The 24,607-nt window shown below is 29.5% G+C and overlaps 2 protein-coding genes across 3 annotated transcripts in view; both read left to right on the top strand.

Annotated features, from left to right (window-relative positions):
• Polr3B (RNA polymerase III subunit RpIII128) overlaps positions 1-8,244 on the top strand; it is a 15,388-nt gene extending 7,144 nt beyond the window's left edge. Inside the window, exons 15-25 of the mRNA XM_074125076.1 lie at positions 3,295-3,495; positions 3,591-3,800; positions 3,875-4,056; positions 4,172-4,264; positions 4,348-4,510; positions 4,599-4,763; positions 4,845-4,975; positions 5,578-5,741; positions 5,824-5,913; positions 6,018-7,501; positions 8,131-8,244. Of these exons, the coding sequence (XP_073981177.1) occupies positions 3,295-3,495; positions 3,591-3,800; positions 3,875-4,056; positions 4,172-4,264; positions 4,348-4,510; positions 4,599-4,763; positions 4,845-4,975; positions 5,578-5,741; positions 5,824-5,913; positions 6,018-6,147 (1,529 nt within the window). The 3' untranslated portion in view covers positions 6,148-7,501; positions 8,131-8,244. The remainder of the gene's footprint in view (positions 1-3,294; positions 3,496-3,590; positions 3,801-3,874; positions 4,057-4,171; positions 4,265-4,347; positions 4,511-4,598; positions 4,764-4,844; positions 4,976-5,577; positions 5,742-5,823; positions 5,914-6,017; positions 7,502-8,130) is intronic.
• LOC141452698 (1-acyl-sn-glycerol-3-phosphate acyltransferase gamma-like) lies at positions 7,508-24,607 on the top strand. 2 transcript variants are annotated; one of them, XM_074125080.1, is made up of 7 exons: positions 7,508-7,697; positions 8,487-8,659; positions 17,832-17,993; positions 19,015-19,205; positions 19,514-19,661; positions 20,899-21,118; positions 22,250-24,607. In XM_074125080.1, the coding sequence occupies exons 2-7, from the start codon at positions 8,498-8,500 to the stop codon at positions 22,369-22,371; spliced, it is 1,005 nt and encodes a 334-aa protein (XP_073981181.1). In that variant the 5' UTR covers positions 7,508-7,697; positions 8,487-8,497; the 3' UTR covers positions 22,372-24,607. The 2 variants fall into 2 exon arrangements, with proteins under 2 accessions (XP_073981181.1, XP_073981180.1); XM_074125079.1 differs by lacking the exon at positions 7,508-7,697 and adding an exon at positions 8,137-8,320.

Raw genomic sequence — 24,607 nt, 5'->3', positions numbered from 1 at the left:
AGTATGAGAAAGTCGTGTGAGTGTGCTAATTAGATTTCGCCTAAAATAGTTCCATTAGAATGTATTGGTAATTTAAGTTAACTACTATTTAGTAAAAATTCTAGTTTTTGAGAAAATAACTATAAATAGTTCTAAAATGAGAGAGTCGTGTGAGTGTGCTCATTAGATTAGTAAATAGAAGAAAACCTAATGACATACGAATTAATAAAAAAAAGTCGTGTGAGTGTGCATATTAGATATAAAATAATATTAAATTGAAAATAAAGTTAATTATCAGTCAAATGAACCGAAAGTTACCGACTAAACCCGATCGCAATCGGCTAGTCAGAGAGAAGAGAGAGAAAAGTGTTATAAAAAAGCACGGCTAAGGCACGTTGGGTTACAGATCTGGAATTCCTAGAATTTCAAGTTCTCTAACCCAACCTGCCTTGATGCCATAGGTTTGGTACTGACTTTACTACTCTGTGCTTAGTTTATCCGCTATATCTCAGGAACGGATAATCGTAGAAACTTCAAATTTGATATTTTGTTCAAGTGTCATCACCGGAAGCGACAAAAAAATTTTTAGTCAAAATAGGCCCACCGGAAGTACCACTTTACTGAATAGATTTTTCACTTTTTTCAATTTATTTCAAAAACCGCTTTTCCGATTTTATTCAAACTTGGTATAATTATAGCTCATAAATAGTTCTATAACTTTTATTTGAAACATTTTTCTGAAATCATTCGATTAAGGGCACTTTTGTGGGAGGGGGTGGGTGGGTCAGTCCGGTAGATAGTCAGTTTGCTGTAATGTGTGGACCCTCTATTAAACATTAATTATAAATAAACTTCTAACAAACATTCCATTATTAAAGAAAGTTTTTTAAATTTTACCTGCCATAACTTTTTTAATTTTTTATTAGCATTTTTTTTTTTTAACCTGTGCATTAATAGTTTCGTGCCTCTTATTACAATCAACCTAAGTTAAATGATGGGTCATTCCATGTCAAATCAACACAAAAAAAGACCATTTTTGACCTCACCATCTCGGATTTTCTTAAAATTTGCCACATGTGTACTATTGGTATAGACTTGGAAAAATATGAAATTTTACTGTGATATGTCAACTGGTTTATGAGTTACAGGGCTGTAAAGTTGCCAAAAATGGGCTGAAAAACAGGGAACCCCGTGTTTTTGAATTACTGTAGAAGCTTTCCTAAATGAGCTACAGACTTGAGATTGGTGTCATTTTATAGCATATATAATGCCCTTTCCTGTGATATGCGACACCATATGGGTTAGGATAAATAAAGTTTGTTAAATTTAAATTTAAAATTTAAATTTTAAATTTTTTAAAAAGTACATATTTTAAAATTTTAAAATTAATTCCATGAATAGCTAGTAGTGTTATGAATCACTGGGCAAAATATTAATTTGGGACGACAATGGCTTCATTGTTAAAAAAATTTAAGACTAAAGCTCCTTTTCATGGAAAATATATTTTAATAAAATTAAAGTAATAAATAAATTGAAAATAGTAATAATGAATCATAATTAATAATTATTAAGATTTAAAATATTGATTTTGAAATCATTTTTAGAACTAATAATTATGATTACAGTAATTAATCATATTAATTATATTATTTTAATGAAATTATGCAGTTAATCAAATCATACAAAAATAATTCAATTTAATATGTTTGTTTAAGAACAGCCTTCTTTGGCTGAGATAACAGCCTCTTTAAGAGTTGGTTTAAGTCGGCAAAGGGCCTTGTGATGGTGTAGGGGGTTCGGTAAAGAGACTGGCAGCTCGTGCCAGTTTGCAACGACTCTATGAAAATCAAATCCAAACTTCACTACAACTTTTTGAGTGGGCAGTAGAAAACATCACCAACATAGACTTTGCATATTCAACCCAGGAAGACTACGTTGAATCTGAGTGTTTTTTTAAAATTCGGTTTGCTCAAGCATTGGCTATTAAAGGAACACAGCAATACCATGCTTTCATTCCCAGAAGTAAATCCAAAATATTGGTTAAAAACTTTTCTATGAACTCAGAAGCTTGCGAAATGGAAGTTTCAAAATTCCCTGATAAACTAAAATTAGCCGACATATCAGGTTATATCAGTGTAGTCTATAAAGAAACTGGTGGCTTGGATATGTTTTAGAGAAAAATGAAGAACTTGATGAAGTAAAAGTAACTTTTATTCATCCAGCTGGACCCTCTAAATCATCTCGCATCCAAGAAATGCCGATATTATTTGGGTCTCAGTAGTGGATGTTTTGATAAAAATTGATCCTGTGACTCTGACTGGAAGAACTTACATATGTCCTACTAGAAAGTGATGCATGTCAAACAAATGAAGCCTTTTCAAGCTTAAAATAATAAAGAGATCCTATTACTTAACAGTATGTTTTACTTTGGACTTATTAGTGGAATTATTATTAGCATTATTGTATTAACATGAATTCAGAGTTGAATTAATCGGATTGGAGCTTTAGTCTTAAATTTTTTTAACAATGAAGCCATTGTCGTCCCAAATTAATATTTTGCCCAGTGATTCATAACACTACTAGCTATTCATGGAATTAATTTTAAAATTTTAAAATATGTACTTTTTAAAAAATTTAAAATTTAAATTTTAAATTTAAATTTAACAAACTTTATTTATCCTAACGCATATGGTGTCGCATATCACAGGAAAGGGCATTATATATGCTATAAAATGACACCAATCCCAAGTCTGTGGCTCAATTAGGAAAGCTTCTACAGTAATTCAAAAACACGGGGTTCCCTGTTTTTCAGCCCATTTTTGGCAACTTTACAGCCCTGTAACTCGTAAACCAGTTGACATATCACAGTAAAATTTCATATTTTTCCAAGTCTATACCAATAGTAGACATGTGCCAAATTTCAAGAAAATCCGAGATGGTGAGGTTCAGACCCCGTGTTGATTTGACATGGAATGACTCTGATGTGCTACTACTCTTTGCTGAACAAATATTTTGTAGAGAAAAATTGCCAAGACTATCAATTTCAAACATTATTAATGAAAAGTAAATTTACTTAAATTATGAAAGTGTTAAAAAATTTGAATAAAACACAAGGTTTGTATGTATATCAAATTACGAGCTGAAGTATGATTGAAATGCTGATTACTTGCTGATTTGAGTCCCTTTTGTGACGTTTAATCAACCCTTATACCTAATTTTTTAAGCTTGTAAGTTTTTGTTAAGAAGATGAACTAATAAATTCAAAATTTATTTCAAATTAAAAATTTGTGATTTATGTAAAGCTTATTTTTAAAGGTTTAATTGAATACTTGGATGTAAACGAAGAAAATGACAGCATGGTTGCTTTAAAAGAAGAAGAAATTGGTTTTAAAACTACTCATTTAGAAATAGCTGATTTCACATTACTAGGTGTTTGTGCTGCTTTAGTTCCTTACCCTCATCATAATCAGAGTCCTCGAAATACTTACCAGTGCGCTATGGGAAAACAAGCAATGGGTAGATGATTTCTTTCTAATGAATTAACTTTTTTTTCCATAATAACCACAATTCCAGTGTTGGATTTTTCTGAATACATTCTTTTTTACTTTCAGGAACTATTGGTTACAATCAAAGGAATCGAATCGATACTCTAATGTACAATCTTGTATATCCTCATGCACCTATGGTGAAAAGTAGAGCTCTTGACTTAATAAATTTTGATAAATTACCTGCTGGACAAAATGCAATTGTTGCAGTCATGAGCTATTCTGGATACGACATAGAAGATGCTCTTATCTTAAACAAAGCATCAATTGATAGAGGCAATAATTCTATTTTTTAAAAAGTACTTTTATTTAATTAATTTTTTTTTACTAATTTGACATATTATTTTTAGGATATGGTCGTTGTTTGGTATACCGTAATTCCAAGTGTACTTTGAAACAGTATGCAAATCAAACATATGATAGGATTATGCCTCCTTTATTGGATGCAGAAACTTTAAAACCTCCCTACAGGCATACGGTGCTGGATGCAGATGGTATAGCTGGTCCCGGTGAAATAGTCAGAGATAGACAAGTAGGTTTTTTTTTTTTGTTATTATAAATATCTTTACTTGTAAGGAGTTATATATCAAATGAATTAAATGTAGTTATTTATAGATTATTGTAAACTTCTATAATTACATTTTTAGATTTTAGTAAATAAGACAATGCCAGTTGTAAGTGGAAGTGGAGGTTCCTTAGGGACACCAGGACAGCCTACCCCAAACGTAGAACATAAGGAGGTATTGCTGCTTTAGTAGTGATTGCAATGGATAATATTTGCAAAAGAAATTATAATTATAATATGATTAAATATGTTTAACAGGTACCCGTGGCTTACAAAGGAGCAGTAGAAAGTTGCATTGAACAGGTTATGGTATCTTCTAACAATGATGAAGCATTTTTAATTAAACTACTCTTAAGGCAGACTAGAAGACCTGAAATTGGAGATAAATTTAGTAGCAGACATGGTCAGAAAGGCGTTACTGGTAAGTAGTCATTAATTTCAAGGTTATTTATTGATTCTATAACTAAAAACTTATTAAAAATAAACAAAGTTATTTCTTTTTTTGTAAGGTCTGATTGTGGAACAGGAAGATATGCCATTTAATGATTATGGTATTTGTCCTGACATGATTATGAATCCTCATGGTTTTCCTTCTAGAATGACAGTTGGTAAACTGATTGAACTTCTAGCTGGTAAAGCTGGAGTACTAGAAGGAAAATTTAACTATGGAACTGGTGAGTATGGGAATAAAATAAATATATTATTTTTATAGATATAACAAAAAATAGTTTTGTTTGTTCTGTTTGTACATTTAGCATTCGGTGGTGCAAAAGTGGAAGATATTTGCGATGAGCTTATAAAAAATGGCTTTAATTATCAAGGTAAAGATTTCTTCTACTCAGGGATTACTGGTGAACCTCTCGAAGCTTACATTTATTCAGGCCCTGTAAGTAAAAACTTATAATTTTTAATGTTTCAAAAGAGAAAACTTTATTGGTTCTTCATCAAGGACTGTCCTTCAGTAATTTTCAGTAAAACCGTTCATAACCATAAAACAGTTCATAAAACCGGTAGTGTCACTTTGCTTAATCAGGTTTTCGTTTTTTATTTTTTCCGAAAAAGCTCCTGACTATTTTCTTTTAACCTTTTATACTAATGCGAACATTTGAATCTATAACTTTTATTTAATACATTTACCCAGAAAAATTGTGTTCTGTTTACTTGTGGAAAAAGGCAACTCTCTAAAGTGTCATTTCAGTCTAGTGTACGGTTTCATCCCAAGTATAATATTTACAGCCAAATGGGTAGCAAAAATTTTAAATTTGAAAGAAGTCGATCGGTAGATATACTTGTTGATATTTATTGACTTCGTTATTATTAATCCATTTCATCTTCAAGAAGTCTTAGTACTTTTATATCTGTTTAAAATATAATTGAAAATTTGACGTGAACACAACTCTTTATTCTTTCATTGCGTTAGAGAGAAATAAATAATTCCTATTAAATCAAAAATTTCTGATTTTATAAATAATGGGTTTTATAATTTAGGTTTATTATCAAAAATTGAAACACATGGTCCAAGATAAGATGCACGCACGAAGTAGAGGCCCGCGGGCAGTACTAACCAGGCAACCTACTGAAGGGAAAAGTAGAGAAGGAGGGCTTAGGGTTGGTGAGATGGAAAGAGATTGCTTAATTAGTTATGGTGCTAGGTAAAATGAAACTTTTTATCATTATCTAAGCAAAAAATTAGAAAAACCAAGTATATTTTATTAATAATGCAAATAATTGTAGTATGATGCTAATCGAAAGACTGATGATTTCAAGTGATGCATTTGATGTGGATGTTTGTAATCTCTGTGGTCGCCTTGCTTATTCGGGATGGTAATATTCGTTTATTTTCTTTTTTTAACTTAAAATGAAATCAGTGTCTTTGTAAAAAAAAAAAATATCACAATCAAGTTAATAATTAATTGTTGTTTCCTTAGGTGCCATGCTTGCAGCAGTAGTGCATCTGTATCTACTATCAGGATTCCTTACGCTTGCAAGCTTTTGTTTCAAGAATTACAGTCAATGAATGTTGTGCCCCGTTTGACTCTAAAAAATTATTGTGATTAGTTTCATTTTTAGGAACATTTATAAACATGTACAAACATTTTTTGAATATAATTTTTTAATTTTAAAAATAATTGTATATAGATTGGTTTTCCATCATAATGACTAATATTGAACGTTTTCACATATTTTACGCAATTACAAGATTAAAAAGAAATTTTATTTTATTTTAATTACTTTTATTGCTAGTATGAGCAAGTGTTGTGATTTGTTGAATTTTCGAAATTGAGATTTCTGTGGCAATTTCCCTGTGATAATGAAAAAAATTAATTTAACACGAAGTCCGCATGTAGGTTAACAAATTAGTAAAAAGTAAAAAAAATATTCCCCTATTTTTTTCTCGACATTCTTGACAATGGCTCCAATGATACTTTATCACTAGCACATATTTTGCCAATTAAAATTATAATAATTGCAATAACAATCTATAACAAAGGAATTTGTGTGTGTCCTGATTTTTCATTTACTATACGTAAATAATTTTTTAAAAATAAACTGCGCTATTTTAGCGCTATTTCTGGTATATTTTAAATAAAAGTTAATAGATAAAGAATTTACTTATAAAATATGTTCTGTTTGTGCGAATTATCAAAATTTTTTGCTGAAAATTTCACTAGATTGTCTCCTTGACCTGTGGTTCATGGGGTTTGAAATTGAATAATTATAATCGAGGAAGTTTTCTGGCTTGAAATGTAGGCTTCAAGCAAATCATTTTAGAATTCGAAAACTTTTTTGTTTTGTTTTTTTAACGAAAAAAGATGGAATTAATGTTTCAAATAAAATATTTAAAGTAGAAAAAAGTTATCTTTTTCAATTGAAAAGAATTATTGCGATAAATGTCTTTCTATCATAGACATTATCATTATCTTTAATTTATGTTCTGGATGATTAAAGACAAATTTCTGGTAAGACAACGTAGGGCTGATTTCACTTATATTTTTTGTGAGCATGGAAGAAAAGATATTTAACTGAGTAACAAGAGATTGTGAATATTAGAACTGGATAGGAATGTTTGTGGTGTAATCGTAAAGTAGAGAAGCCAGTGTGACTCCGCTTAAATTGTTTTAAAATGGAAACTTGTACAATTAAATATAACTTTTGGTATAATTGGCCTTTTGTCATCATTAAACTGCAGCAAATGTGTTATCGCTAACAAACGCCGCGTGATAAAGGCAAAGGCTTTGCTTTTCAAGCAAATAACTGACTATTAGCTTCCCTGCACGTTGATTTCACAACCCTTAAGTACATGTTTTATATATATATGTATATATATATAAAATACACGTCAGCTGTTTTTACCGTTCAAGTTTGGAGCGCTAGTGTTTCTGAAAAACTTGGATGGAAAGGCCATGTGTTAGTAGGTTCAGTGTTACTGACTTGATAAATAAGTAGTTAGTTTAGTGTGCTGCCGAGTATTATGGTCGTGAATACCATTGGCAATTTTTTTTTTTTTACTTTAATACTTCTAATTGAGAAATGACTGCATATTAACGTCTAGAGTGAAACATTTTATCTGTCGAAGTTCAAATATCTTGGTTTTTTTTAAAGATTAGGTGATTTTTCATTGCCTAATATAAATTAATTTTTTAATACCTAATGCTCTTTAAAAAAAAATAATAATGGTAGCCTGTATTGTTTGTTTCCATTTAGTAATGTAGTGCTAATTTATACTTCATCTCTCAACAAACAAGATCAAAAATGTACTTAAACATTTAATACAAAAAAATTTATCAATTGAGTCAAGACCTAATCGTTATACTGGAATAAATTTTCCTGTTTGGTGACATACTTGTTAACGTTGAAGTGAAGTCTTTATACAATTGAATTCGTCAAGTAAAGCTATTGAAAATTTTAGTTACTGATTTTATAAATTCCTTAAAATTAACTTGAAGTATAACGTAGATAAATTAGTATGACATTGCTTTTTGAGAATGAAATTTAACTTGCGTTCATTAATTATTTTTTGACTTTTATTCTTTGTTTTAGACAATTATGTCTTCCTTAATTGCACATTTAAAAAGATCTCCAATCTCACATCTCCTAATGACCATAACATTTTTTACTTCTGGAATCATTTTAAATATTCTTCAGGGATGTTTATATTATTTCTTACGCCCAGTTTGGAAATATGCTTATAGGAAGCTCAACTACTATTTGTGTTACTCATTGTATTCACGTAAGCTCCAATACTATAATCTTTTGGAAATCTTCAATATTATTTTTTTTATATTATAAGGATAATAGTAAATTGAGAATTTATAGAAATAAGACCTCCCCTTTGTTGCATTATTGAATCGTAAGATTATTGTCTAATGATTAGGAATGTTTTCTTTCCATTTTAGAACTAGTTTTCATGGCAGAATGGTGGTCGGGTAGTGACGTTATAGTTTATGTAGACAAAGAAGATTTCAAGAAATATTTTGGAAAAGAACACGGCTATCTTATTATGAATCACACATACGATGTGGATTGGCTGATAGGATGGATCTTCTGTGAACGAGTTGGTGTCCTTGGAGTAAGTAATTTTTACATTTTTAAGCCGTTCGTAATTTTATTTATGCGTTTAATTTGTAAGTATGTATTGCTCATTCACTGCCTGTCTGTAATGACTTCTTTTATTAAGCTTTAGAAAATATGTAAAACAAAATTCTGTTTTTAAGAAATTAGTCAGCAAAAATGAAGATCGTTCAGAAAGTTACGAGATTTGAAAATGTTTGTAAACGAAAAATTGTTCCATGTTTTTATAGTTTTTTTTATCAAATAACTGACCCACAACGCAATTTTATTTAAGCGCTTAGAGGGTTAAATGATAAATATTTTTCGTAATTTTTAATAAGTTTGAAACTCATACAAAAGATCAGTATAACTCTAAACTGAAACATTGTTGCTGCTAAAAAAGGAAGTGATTGCTATTTGTTCACGATTGACATACCAAATTCATATGAACTTTACTAGGCAATGGACTTTACTTTTAGAATCATTGAAGATCTTTGCACTTAACATGTTTCAAAAACGTCAGAGAGTGGCAAAGAATAGTGAAACATACATAGGTTTTACGACGTTAAAGCACGTCAAGAATGTAGGATCGTCAAGTAAATTCAGCCACTTCAGAAAAAATAAAACCCTCAATGAAGCTGGTGTGCCTCAAAAATACGAAGCTCAAAACGTTTCACTCTTCATGGTACATCATGTCCATGTCTCGTCATATAATATTAATGTCTAAAATTACAATTGTGCTGGCAATTAGTCAGACTTATTCATGCAACTCTCTAGTGTTTGTCTTCTATATCTGCTTCAGGTTTAAAACATTTTGTGGTTTGACGTTTTCGGAAGTTTAAAATTTGAAAACATTTTTTCTTTGTTTTTGAAGCTCTCACTTTTCATGTTTGCCTTAAGTATTTAGTTTCTGATTCTAAGACACGAAGAGTGCTGGATAGAAATGCTTTAAGTAACAATTACTTAATTTTCCTAAAAAGTTTTCATAATTTTACATTTTCTCATATCACAAAACTTATTGCTTGATCTATTTTTTAATCATTTATTTGCATTCCTCAAATTGAGAAAAAGAAATAAAAAACGTCTTTTTACCTCAGCTTTCAATTTTTCGGCACTTTCAGTGCCCGTCAGAATAGAATACATCGTTTAAAGGGAGATCAAAGTTGACAAAATGTAAAGATTTGAATATATTTTTGATTTTGTCATTGCATAATTCATGTAATTGGTTATTCAGGTATTCAGATAAATATGGCTTGAAAAATTATCTGCCTAATTAAAAAAAAAAATTATCGAAACGAGTGAAATCTAAATAAATATTCAGTCACAATAAGATGTTATGTTATCAGCTAATGTAATATAATGAATTATTGGTACGATTTTTGGCTGTTCGAAGAAAGCCCCTTTCTTTAAACTTAGTATATTAACTTTACAAGTAAGAAAGCCAATTCTTTTTTATAGGAAAAATTCATTTTAGGATAGTTCTGCGGGAGATATGCTCAGACCTTTATCTATCGTACCATCTTGTGTGACTTATTTAATTACTAAGTGAGTTGCCAGTGGTCATATTTATTAAATGAGTTGTTAAAATTCTTAGATTAAAAATTCCTGAAAGAATGCTTCGAATCTTTACTCTAAAATTATTGATTAGTAATTGAAAAACTATTTCAATTACTTATTGTTATAATTTTATTAACAAATAGTTTTGTTGCCCCGAATTCTCTGTTTAGAATTTTTCTACTGTTTTATTATTTTCTCGACGTATGGTATAAAACTTTGCTTTTAATTTAAAAAAAACTAAGAGATTGTCTTTGAATGTTTTCTACATATTGTTTTCTAAGATTTTTTCGATCATATTTAACTCGCATACATCAAATGTATAATCATAGGTTTTGTTGAAGATTTCTTTTAAAAAAGGGCCGTTTTGTGTGATAATATTATATTTTATTATGCATTCTAAGTTAAATTCTTATGAGAACTAGTTAGATAAGAATCTGTACAATAATGCTTGTAAGTTGAAAACTAACAGTAAATTACGAATAATTACACAGTGATTAATTAATTTATCTTATTAGCCCCTGGCTGTATAATTTAGCGTTAAAATTTAAACGTTTACAGTATCTGGTGGGCTTTTCGTCCAACTACCGATGAGGTTCGTGGTCGGAGGCTGGTAGCAACGTACCTTATAATAAATTCGATCTATTAACCATTTCTAGTACCACAATACAAATTAGTTTAGCAGGCCCGCCTCTAACCGAGACATTCGGGCACCCAGAAATGTGGGTATACCGTTTTCCGATGTAACTCATTATACGAGTAAGTCCAATAATTGGGAAGGATCGCCTTCCTACTTTGTGTGAAATGACTGAACCGCAAAACAATGAACCAACTTGATCGCTTTTATTGTATTATCCATCCCGACATCTCCGAGGCGCACAATATTCCTCAGAGCAAGCAAATGAATCTTTTAAACTAAATTTTCCCTTTCATTTGGAGCCAATGCATGGAATGCTCTAAATTTTGAGCAGTCTGGTTCTAATTGTGGCTATGTCAAGGAGAGTAAGCTCTTGGTCCCACGATTTTCTTGAGCACTGATCTCAGTTATAAGCGCTATGAGTTCAGCGTGCTGGGAAATTGTAATGCAATGGATTCTCAGACATTGTGGAGTCGTCAGATTGACTAAGAAAGGTGTTCAGAAACGATGAGACTCAAAAAACTGGTGGGGAATAGACCATCTCGGCAGGCATCAGACGTCAAGCAGTGGTGTATCCTGAAAGAGGCTAGCGGCAAGATTCCTTGTACCATTTCTAGATGGCAATGGCTTCCTCTCTGCTAGTTACTGGCCACGACTATCTCCAGGCTCACTGTACCGCATTAGTATGTGATTGATAGTCCAGTATGTGTGCTTTGTGGACCAAAACGTATACACTAGACCACATTAGACTTAACTGCCATAACTGCAGAGCAATATTTTTTAGTGGAAGGCTAATTTATGTTGGACAATCCATCATTGAAAGTCGTCAGATCTGTCTGTGCAATTTCATTACAATTTGTAAATATGTAATATTCATAAACAAAACTTACATGAATATTCTCTTTCTCTGCAAAGTTAAAATAAAATTGAATATGTTTATGAATGGATATGTTTGAGTAATTAAGAGGAATTTTTAGATGAATTAAGGGATATTTCGCGAATGACACGTGCAATCACACAAGATAAAAAAATAATTGTTTCTGTAAATTAAAAATGCTTAACAGCTTTATGACAATATATTTTAGAATAATTAATTCATTTTCTTTACTCATTAAAGAAAAAAAAAATCCTAAACTTAATAATTGCTCTTAACATGTATTAATGGTTCGCTTATGTTAATAGCTTATTATTAGCATATTAACCTCTTTTTATTCTTTTATTAATTTTCATCCCATTGTGCAATTGGTAGTGAAAATAATATACTTCGTATTTTTGAATTTGTTATGAAAAGTTTATTATAAATTTATGTAATTGAAAACCAGTTAATACAGTAATTAAATTTTATAAAGCAAGAAAAAAGGAATGCATTCTAAGGTTCAAACAACTTTTCGTTCAAATTCCTTTCTTGACTTGTAAGATTGTCGGTAGCAATATCTCAACCTTTATTTTAATATTTGTTTCTTTACCAGCTAAGCTAATAGAGGCTTATTTGAGGTTAGATTTTTTTTAATATGCATCGGCTGATCATTTTTAAATTGGGAGGGCCTGGTGGATTTTGGTCATTCGCTTCCCTGTTGTGCCAAGTGTTACATACGAGTATGCATCGCCATTCATATCACAGTTGTGAAATTCATTCATTCATTTTACAGTCGACTTAGGCCAGTCTAACCGTCACCAACTAACCTCAAGAAAAAAAGCTCTACAGTCACCCAACGTACACAGACTTGTTTTTTTCAATTTTATGGAATCTCAAAAATAATTATTTCCGTTGATAATTCAATTTAAAACATTTAACACAATTGCTAGACTATTTCTTTACGTTTCGTAAAAAGCAAAAGAAAATTCCAACATAATGATTCACATTAATAAATTTATAATTATAGCAGTAAATATTAATCGTAGTATCTAGTCGTGGCGAAATAAACTGACCTTTGTTCAAATCAAATTGTTGAAATGTTCAATTGATAACAATTTTGTTTTTTTGTTTTAATGTTATTTTATATCTTGTAAATTGTAAGAAGTATTTGTTTAAATTTCGAAATAATTACAGAGTCAATATGTTTTGAATCTCAATGAAATGAAAAATTGTTTTTTAGGGAAAAGTAGGGATTATCAGAGAACTGATTGTTAAACCTTCCTCAAGGCTGCCTCTCAGAATAGGTTCCACTTCGGCTACCAGTATTGAGAGTATTTTAACGAATATCAAAAATAATTATTTCCGTTGAAAATTCAATTTAAAAAATTAAGTGCGATAGCAATACTAATTCTTTACGTTTCTTAAAAATCAATATAAAATTCCAACCTAATGCTTCACATAAATAATTTAATAATTATTGCCGAAAATATTAACCGTTAGTACCTAGTTGTCGCAAAATAAACTAAAAATAATTCAGAATTTAAAAATGTTAATTTAATTCCAAACTATTGTTTAACCGGGAATGATATTTTACATAATTTACAATAAAGTAATTTGAATTTTTTTTTTTTTTGTTCATATGATTTTATTTATTTAATACTCATCTTCGTAAATGCCTATCACATTTATTGGAATAATATTTTCATTAAAACATTATTTAAAGTGGATTCCGCATTTCTAGAAAATTAGGAGGTTAATTGTTACTTTCATTTACCTCTTGTAACAAGTACTATAAAAGTGTACATGTTTCTATTTTGACTTTTTAGTGGATAACTCGTCACTTATTCATTTACTCTGGCGGAGTAGCTCCACCTATTCCTATAAAACACGAACTGTGATATTTATATGAATGGACAAAAAAAGTTATTTTTAAAAGCTTTTAAAAATGTAATTCTATCATCCAGCAACACATAAAGGAAGACCACTAGTTTTCTATTTAAAAATTAAACATTTCTTGGAGTAAAAATTATTTTAAGCTATCTAATTTTGTTATTCTAATCGATAATAAAGTTGACATGCTCCCAGAATAACACTGTTAAATAAGTGATTAGGAGACTTACACCTCAATAGTAGTGGTAGATTATTTAAAGCGCTTTGCATCATAAAAGATTAACTTTGACTAATACCAAAGCCTTTGTGGATGATCTTCTTTTTTTTTTTAATGATTGATAGCTTATCGAATTAGATTGGTTTTATGAGATTAGCTTGGTTTTTTTGAATAACTATATTTGAGTTGACAATAGGAGTTAAGTAACTGATTATTGCAACACAATTTACATTGAATTATACAAATTTCTAGCTTTATAACTACGTTTTGAACATAGTTAGATAATGTTAAGAGTGAAAATAATCTGAGCAACAATTGTTGCATTTAAAAAAAATAAGTTATTTCTAAAGAGCTTTTTACAACACAGTGGGCATTGCATTAACATTTTTTAAAAATATATTTGCCCTGAAGACTTTTCAATTTAATTTATTAATTTAGAAGAATGAGTAAAAATTCAAGTGCGTGTTTACAACTTAAGCCTTTTACTGGTAGAGCTGTTCAGATTTATTTTTCGTCCAAGGAGTGAACAGTTCTAGGAGCAATCTGGCTGATGTTTTAAACTAAGCTCTAGCTGAACTTATTAGAAAAAAAATTATTTATTAATATATTTATTTTTCTCTGTACATAAGCATCTTCTGCACCATTACAGAAGAGTCCACTGCATGCATAAATGAAAAAGCATGTATTATATTTTATTTTTTCTAAATATTTCACCAGTCATTACCAGTCAAGAATCCTTTGGCGTTTTACATCATTTTCACCTGTGATTTTACCTGAAATAAGATAAGTAATAGCTGTGGGGAGTAAATTGAATATTTCTTTTACTCTGCCAGATTGGTCTCTACGCCTACCGTGTGACCCACTTTTTTAGATCCTATTATCGTAGTTCTACTGTGAACAACGTACAAATTTAGTTCTTTTGTATTCTAATTCTGTTGTACCACATTTTACATATGTCTATCGTAATTGCATAAAGAAAAATATTGAAATGATGTGGCTAATTATTGGTTTACAGTAGCCATTTATTTCATTTTAATTTTTAATTTAAGGCGCGTCAACATCTGAGGTTAGAGGCACCCGGTGCTTTTTTGGCCGTGAGCTGTAAGAAGCTCCTAGGAAGAGAAAATCTCCAGGAAAAGGGCCAGCAACTAGATTCGAACTCACGATCTCCGCGTTAGAATTGCTAACCTCTCAACTAACACCTTCCCTTCTACAAGCGTATTACATGTATTTTAAGGCGCTTTGAGCCCTTTTTTTCAGTGCCCTACTGGCCTTCGGTCACAGTTCTCTCGTTACAGACAACATTGCCCATCTCTTAAAAACAATTTTGAATTTTTCTCATTTACGCGTTTATTTGAAATAATGCTACACACTGTATTAACAGTTCCTATTCTGGTGATCTCGAAATATGTATTTCTGACGAAAATTCAAAATTGATAACACGCTCGCATTTCCTTTTACTGAAAAATGGGAACAACAATTTAAAAATGCGACTGTCTCTACAGATTAATAATAACATCAATATATAATTTTACCCCATATTCTTTTTAATTAAGTTAGAAAATGCGAAAATAAATCAATTCATATTTTCATTATTTAAATTACAAATGAAATGTTATTAAATACTGATAAATAAATACAATACAAAATATATGAATAAGGAAAATATATTAATAAATTCATTACACATTTACATTTACTCGTATAAATATAAGATTAGTTTCTTTTATTAAATAAGTATAATCAGTAAAAGTCACGCCATGTAACAGTTCTTGTTATTAATTCATAGATTCGTTGAGTAAATAATAAACTGTGACTTTTAGTTTGGTAAAGAATTCTGTTTTAAATAAATAATAAAAGAGTTTCACCAATTCATAAGCTGTTCGTTTCTAATAATAAGTGTCGCTGATGATAATGTTTCGTAGGTTTAACTTTTATTGCCCTTCTGTATTATTCTTACTTGGTTAGTATTTTTATTAATTAATTAAATTGTCCATTTTTTTATTTTATTTACTCCTAAAACTCGTCCCTTCTTTGAATATTAAAAAGTTATTAATTTTTATTTTATTTTATTCTTTTTTTTTTATGAAATAAATAGTTTTTAAGTAAAAAGTTCTTAGAAATAATGAATTTAAAAGCTTACTTTTGCACATTTCATTTAGAATTAGGTTTTCTCTGATTCCATCTCTTCCCCCTCCCCACAGCTCTTTTTAACATTGAAATAGGACGTATTGTAATGGTGTTAAATTTGCATATGTAAATTTAAACAAGTGGTTTTTGTAAATTTTGAAACATCTGTTCTATGTGTGACTTTTCAAATATAAAATCGAATAATTCTTTTTAATACTGTTTAATTAAATTGAACAAAAGTAATGACATGTAATGTAATGTAAAATTACACTGAGTTGAATTCAATTTAAAACCAAAATTTATTAGCATTATTAACTAACTATTGGAGCGACTGTGATGAAATTTTGATTGTTGGTAAAAAAAAAGATGAAGAAACACTGACTCATTAATCCAGAAAGAAGAAAGAATATCAATTTCAGTCATTATTTTATTTATTTTTGCCAAGCTTTCGATCTAGGGACTAGGCCATCTTCAGGATTGCGGAACACATTTTACCGTAGAGTCATAATGTTCACTACTGTTTCACAGCCCTAAAGATAACCTAGTCTTTAGATCGAAAGCTTGGCAAAAATAAATAAAATAATGACTGAAATTGATATTCTTTCTTCTTTCTGGATTAATGAGTCAGTCTCCTAAAACAATGAACAATAATTGATGATAAATTATATAGTAACTCACGAGAGAGCTACATAATAACCGCCAAATTCATTCAAGATTGTTTTGTTATAAGAAATTAATCAAAATGAATAAGAAAGTAATTCTAATACAAGAAATGGAGCAAATAGCTGATTTAATGATTTAAAATTTAATGTTTTTATTATCTTATTTTAAAATAAACGATGGCCCGCCTATAATTGGTTAAGCATTTAGAAGAAATAAAATTTTTCGATAACTTAGAAATGACGACAAATACCATGAAATTTGACTGGTGCCGAAGTACCAATATATGTTGTCTAAAGCAAGAACGAACAAGCGTTCAAAACTTACATTACACCACACTATGCAACTATAGTATACAATTTGCTATTGTGGATGAACATATCGAATGGAATGTACTCCGAATTTACAAACCATTGCGCAATCAGTTTCACATTGATGCTTATCATCAACCCAAAATCACGCGGACTATGGCTTGCCCCATGCTTCCTTTTACGCCATAAACTTCACCATTAAACAAAACAATCGACTTCTCCTAAACCATATTCCGTCAAACTGCTCTCATTCAAATCTGATACCTCTCAACTCCCAATTTTTTGCAACGACCTAACAAAAGAGGGAGTTTTGTGGTTTTTTTTTGCCGTGTGATCATCAAAAAGATGCCTGACACGCGATATCCAGCGAGACAATACGCCATATTGGCGTATTATCGCTTCTACACTAAGAAGGCTGGAGTACATGCCACAATTGAGACAATGCACATACTATTTATGTACAGTGTTTTCTGTTTTACATGTAACTACAGTTGTAAAAATCTTAGAATAAAGAAACACATCAATAAATTACGTATTTGTTTTGAAAACATCGGAACTCTGGCTGTGGTATTTCAATACCTGTAATTGCTACGGAGTCAGTGTTGAGTAGTGGCCTTTAATTAGCCATTGTAACCAATGCAAACTTGTCAAGGTGTTACAACTTGTACATAAATACATACGTTTGCCTTCAGCCGGTAAAACTGACCTATGTTTATTTAAGCGACCAATTTAATATTATTAATTTTAAAATTGCCCGCTTTAGGAAGATTTCCCCGTCAAAAGTTTAGACTTCTAATCTATATTCTAGAAAATAAATAGATTTTTGCATTTAACAACGTCGGTACCTGGCCTGAAAATGAAAGAAGTTATGTGAGTAAATTTAGTGTGCTACTGATCATTAGCATTTATTTAACTATTACCTCTTTTTTTCCACAGAATTGTAAAGCGTACGCAAAAAGGAGTATACAGTATGTCCCAACTATGGGATGGGCTTGGAAATTCAGTGAAAGTGTTTTCTTAGAAAGAAATTTCGACAAAGATAAAGAAATTATTGGAAGACAAGTTGCCGAAATCGCTCAATATCCAGATCCAATGTTTGTAAGTATAATATGAGAACGAATTTATGTTAATAGTTTTTTTGTTTCCCATGTTTTACGCAAAATAAAATTATTTTAAACAAGCTGTTAAAAAAGCATTTATATTGTGAAAAAATAATTTATCTGACAGAACATATCAACAAGACGCAAGAAACAAAAAAAAAGGTGAGATTGTATACGATTATCTAACATATGTTACATTATTCTCAGATCTTCATAGAATTCCTTGGTGATTAGTTGATATCAATTTCTTAACGATTTTTTGTTTGTTTGTTTTTGTTCGTTATATACATATTTTGTATTATATATAGGTTATGTTTATATGTATTTTTAATTTACAATCGTAAAGAAGATAAAATAAGTAAATAAATGAGTTGTAAGAGTGGATAATAGGAGAGAAGAACTACCCATTGATAGAATTTTCTATTTTTATTTTCCAATTGTTATGGATAGCTACTAATATTGTAATTTTTAAACAAAAACAAAAAAAAATGATAAATGAAGTAAGCGCGTAGAGAAGTGAAAAATATTTTTTACTGTCAACACTATTGAAAGACGAAAATTGAAGGTTTTTTTTTTTGGCATTTAGCAAAGAATAGGTGTCAAAAAAAAAGATGTTTCAATGCATTTCTTCAAGAAAAGATAAGAAGGGAAAATCTATAAGGAAAGATTATGGCGGTAAGTAAGGTAGCTTACCGAACGATTGAGTGATTGTTTCTGTTCAGGTGCTTAGGCACACAAAAATAATGTTTCAGAAAAGAAGGTTGCATAATTGTTTCCCACAGAAATGTATTTAATAGTTTTGTTGCTTGAGAATTATCGTCAGATTTTAGCTGCGATTTCTATTATTATACTTTTCCTTTGAGGAAAGTATCGGATTTAATTTTTTGTTAAAATCATGTATCAAAAGATAATCACCCGGATTTCACATTAACATTATTATCATGTACATTATTTTGTCTTTGAAATATCAATATTGAATAACTTTTTTAAGTATGTATTCTATTATTGTTTTTTTTCAGCTTTTACTATTTGCGGAAGGCACTCGTTTTTCAGATGACAAACATAAAGCTAGTTTAAATTTTGCTAAAGAGAAAGGTTTACCTTTATTACAACATCACTTAACACCGAGAACGAAGGGTTTTACTGCAAGTTTGCCACATCTAAGGGGGAGAGTTCCAGCAATTTATAATATCCAACTATGTTTTGATAAGTTAGTCAATTTAATTTTAAATTCTGAATGTGTATTATTTAAATATTAAACAATGACTAATAATTTTGGTCTTCTATTGCTTAATTTTAACTGCTATCGGAGTTTCTTCCATCTTTAGTATTTGTTCTTTAAATTCTTATAGAGACTTGTCATTTCAAACTAGTCAGGAACTTTGAAAGTACAGGTTCAAATGAATTGTATGGTGAATGAAATTCGAAAACTCGCAGATATGATATCAACTGCAGGATTGCGGTCATCTTTATATATATATATATATAAACTAATAATTTTATATGATTCAATTTTAGGAGTGACTATGTTAAACCTACAGTAATGAATCTTCTTCTGGGTAAGCCTATCGTTGGTCATATGCATTTTGAAAGAATACCAGTTGAAAATGTACCTGAAGATGAAGAAGAGGCAGCCCAGTGGTTAAGAGATCTTTATAATAAAAAAGTATGAAATATTTTTATGCATTTTTTAGATTACATTGTGTGCAAATGTTTGAGCAAATATATTGTGATTATGTAAACTGCATTTTTTTCAAGAAGACAAACATTACTTGGCATTTTATTTTAGCTGTTTGATGTACGTTTGATACTGAGTTTGTTTCTCGATCTTGGCCTTGGATTTTATTTTATGTGATAATGTGAGAAGTTTTAAACTAAGAGATAACAGCTAAGAGATAACTAGATAATGGGATATTGGATATTATTCACTGTCATTTTTTTGTACTTTTTTTTTAACATAATTTTCTTAATTAGAGTTTTGCGAACGTGATTTTTTTTAAAAATGAATTTTCTTCCGAATATATTTGTTTTCAAGATTAATTTTTATGATTCGTATAGGCAACCTTGATTGATCATATCTTAAACCATTGAAATAACATCAATTAGAAGTAATTTTTTTTTAAATATCAAACTTTAATTTAGGCATGTAACCTCATTTTCAGTGAAGACTGCTTCTTTGACTCCATTCGCTTATGCTGGAATCATTCTTTAAATAATAAATTCATCTGCCAATTGCTGGCTATTCGTCGATTTCAATAAAAGTGTTCACTCCAGTGTTTCACTGAGAACCACAAGGAGTCTGTTTTACATGTTTCTTGAACTGGTGGACCTGCACATGCCCTAGTGGCAAGACTAAAAGTGGCAGTAACGCCTGAGAAAATGCAGCAGTAATAGTTTCCATCAGTCATGTCTCAAGCTTTCCCAACGGTTTTTTTTTTATTATGAAACTCAGATATCCTTTTTATTAATTACTTCATCACTTTTAACATTTGCTTGGTCGGAGATCATGAGATGAAGGCAGTCTCTTTATTTTCTTGTTCTGCTAACACATTTTCACTGCCATTCTTCGTGTTTGGAACACGTTCGGCAATGTAACAACTTTGGAAAATTAAACATAAATTTATATTGTAGATCGTAGTTTTCAATTGTAAGCGTTTTTTCTCTCTAAAAATTCTAAATTTCTCCTCGTTGCCTCAATAGTACTTATTATTTTATTTTCAACATAGCTTTATTTCGAGTGAGCTGTATTAAACAGATCACTAACAAAAAATAATGCCCTATCAATATTCTAACCAGTGGAAATCATGCTAACTAAAATCTTTATTCCAGGCTTTTAAAAAAACAAAATGAGAATTTTATTTAAAGAAAAAGCTGAAGGAATGTTTCATACTAGTTTTTTTCAGGATAAAATGATGGATAGTTTTCTAAAAACTGGAGACTTCTTCACAACAAGTGGAGTACCCAGAGTTGAAGGAATTAGGTTACCACGTCGATTATATTCACTTATAAATATGACTGTGTGGGCTATTTTCACACTAATACCTATGGTTTACTGTCTAACATGCCTCCTTACATCTGGCTCTACATTATATGTAACCATAGGTCTGTTCATCATATCTGTGTGTAAGTATTTTCTCATTTTTTTTTTTTTTTATTGTAATTAAAAGAAAGATAATTATTTTAAAGCGAAAGAAAGATTTATCAGAAAATTATTATTTTCTGATTCTGAGTTTACTTTTTTAATTGCGTATTTTCACTGAAAATACTCGTATACATTTTCAAAAAAGAGGATTTTAGAAAATATGATGTGTAACAGTCCAGCTCCAAAATAAAAATTGCAGAGTGCTCTAAACATTGTTTTTTTTTTTTGTATTTTGACAAAAACGTGGCTATTAAAATCACTTAGCCAGAAGTATCGTTTCGTTTTTTTTTTCTTTGAGATTTTCAAAAAAAAAATTGTAAGTAATGGTAGTAAGCGGTAGTAGTGTGCTATAGCACCATCTTAATAGAATTTTTTTATTTATATCGGATTAGCATTTTATGAAAATGTTAAATATGGCATTATTAGCTTAACATTAATTAGTTAACTTGGTTGCTAATTATTGCATCTATTGAAGCTTGAATATCCGTTGAATGTTAAAGACCCTCCTCTTTTTTATGTTATGTCATACATTTAAATTTTAAAATTATTGTAATGATGTAGGAACTGAAACTAATTTCTATAAGATTTAACCACAATATCAAATGACAATAATGGCTGATTACTGACTGATCGTATTGTCAACGAAGGTCACGTAAACTAGTCATTTATTTAGTCGTAAGTGACATTGAACGGGGAGTAGCTTCTTTTAAGATTACAATTCAATATAATGTATAGAAAATTTATGTATGCTTTTACAAACTTTTTAATGTTGGTGAGAATTAAATATGGTTCAAATATTCCGAGTTTGGAGAATATTTATCGTTAGAAATGGAGAACGTTAGAAATGGTAGTTAGAGAAAATCGTATGAGTGGTCACACCAGATTTCTTTTCCATGAATTTTGCTGCCATTTGCGTTCTAAAATGTATAACTTCTAGAAGTAAAACTAAAATATCTCTTAGTTAAATAGTGAAAGAATATTACTATAGGCTGATTACATTTTTGTGTGATTAATTCTTAGAATAATGTCGTGGGCATATCAGCTAATTATTAAGGTCCCTTTCATATGTCCTGCTTTTTGTAATTTAGGTTTTTTTTCTTTTTCATTTTCAGTCTTCCTAATGCTGTACAAATTAATAGAGCAAACTAAGATAGATAAAGGTTCATCTTATGGAAAAATTACGCAAACGTCTCCTACATCACATGAAAATGGATCCAATCTAAATCAGCACTGAATACAAATTAAGAGCATCCACTTTATTTGGTGAAGTGGTAATTTTTAGTGAAAATGGATTGTATATAAAAAATAAATTTTATATAAAATATATACATGTTTCGTGCAAATATTTTAAACTAATTATAGCAAGTACACATGTATTCAATGTAAAAAAAAAAAAGAAGTGTATTTGGGTATGTTTAAAAGATTAATATATAAGCGTGACAAATTCTCGTCCTCCTAAAAATCAAATTTAAATTAATAAAGGAATGAAACTACTTACTGTACAGTATTCTGTCACTAATGGGTCCGTAATTATGCATTTTTAAAATTGTTTACAGTATTTCAAGAAACTTGCCTAATTTATTGTGAAATTTAAATACATAAGTGTATGTAATGTTTTCTTTATTTATTTTATTTTGTTACTTTAGGATTTAATATTTTTGTTAAATATTGTTAAACAATAAAACGGAAAGAAATAGTTCTTTTTGAAAATAATCTTCTTGCGCATAATGCAATTCTTGCGCACAAATATATAATAAAAAATATTTAATCTTACGCTCTAAGAGAAAGTGATTGCAGGCTATTTATCCGAATGTGCGAGTGCTTCTAATATTGTAAATATTACAATATTTCTATTGAGGTAATTGTGTGAAGCATTAGTTGAGAAGACAAAAAAAGAAAAATATATATATATATACATATATAATTACATTCAGTTAGCTCGTGACATTATTTAGAAGAGAGTGTTAAGTGTACTAAATGTGTCCATCCAAAAATTTGACTCCTACCATTTATGTTTGGATAGAAATATTAGTAACTATTGATAACTCATTGTTTTGCAGACTTTTCTTTGATTTATTTTTAATTTTGAGGATACTTATTTGATAATAATTAAGACTAATGGTTAAAACAGATAGATAAAAAATTAGACATTAAGGTGGCCATATGTTTTTTATAAAAACCACGCAAAATATGTGAATCAGAAATAAATCGATTAATAAGTATTTAGAGTCAAATTGTGTTAGATATATTTCAAAAGCAGTACTAAAATAGACATATTTAATGATTTAGTTTCTGCAAATATTAATTAATTATTGTTGGTTATTGAGCATAGAAACAAACTGGAATTCGTTTTTATTATCTTTCAGCTAAATTATTGTTGCCTTCTTCAGGTCTATTAAAAGAAAAACACACAAAAGAAATTTACTGAAACACTAGAAAAAGTTCCAATATATAAACAAAAGCATTATAAATATATTTTTAAAATGGAAAAAATATAAATTACGCACAAAATCTGCAGAAAAAAGAATTAACCAACAAATGGGTTTCTTTTAAATATTGTATAATCAATTAGAATATCACAACCGTTATGATCTAACGTGATATATATGTTGGATAAGATTGGAATAAAATTTGGAAAAACAAAATGAACATTTCATTAAGAGGGTGTTTTGAGGGTGTAGTGTAGTTTCAGTTAATAAAAATTATCGATTTTTTTTTTTAATTTAAAATAATCGCATTTTAACAAGATTTTCTTTCTTGGTTTCTTTTTGGGTTTACACTATTATACTTGAAATATAATTAGGCAAATCTTAAAAAATAAGAATCATTAAAGAACATTACGAAACCATGGTCACCTTAATGATATGATTTTCTTACCACCTGTTCGGTGTTGCTGAGTACAATAATTATTTCTGCAGCCAGCAGACTGCTGAGGTATGTTTTCATTATTGGATGTTCAATTCTGAATGTGAGCTCTTCCATGTCTTCTTTATTTTTATATTATTGTGGAAAAACAAAACTTCCATATGTCTTTTCGTGTAACTTGAATGCATTTTTAACTTGCATTTGTCGTTCTTCTACGTCGTTTGTATTGATTACTTTGTACTTGAATGTTAATCTAATAGAAAACACGGGCATTTGTTAAAAATAAATAGAAATTTATTTGTGTATATACGATAACATTTATTATTAAATCTGCTCCAATTTTCTAAATAAAACTAGACTGGGGTTAAAACCGTTATTTGCAGTATTTTTTATTGCCCAAAAGATTAAAAAACATAATTTGAAGCACTTATTTATTTCTCCTTTGTGACTTTATTTTTATGGGTCAGACCTTAATTAAATAATATTGTTTTAGTGATATAAAAATGTGTATATTTGTTAAAATAGGTAGCGTTTTATTTTTTTAATTAAAAAATTTCTGCTTGTGCATTTAAACATAGTTTTAAATAAAAAATATGTTTAACACA

The sequence above is a fragment of the Rhodnius prolixus genome, unplaced genomic scaffold (genome assembly GCF_049639745.1).
Source record: "Rhodnius prolixus isolate KJV_2025 unplaced genomic scaffold, Rpr scaffold_3, whole genome shotgun sequence".
NCBI classification, from domain to species: domain Eukaryota; kingdom Metazoa; phylum Arthropoda; class Insecta; order Hemiptera; family Reduviidae; genus Rhodnius; species Rhodnius prolixus.
The sequence above is the reverse complement of the archived record's forward strand: the minus strand, read 5'-3'. Positions and strand labels throughout refer to the sequence as shown.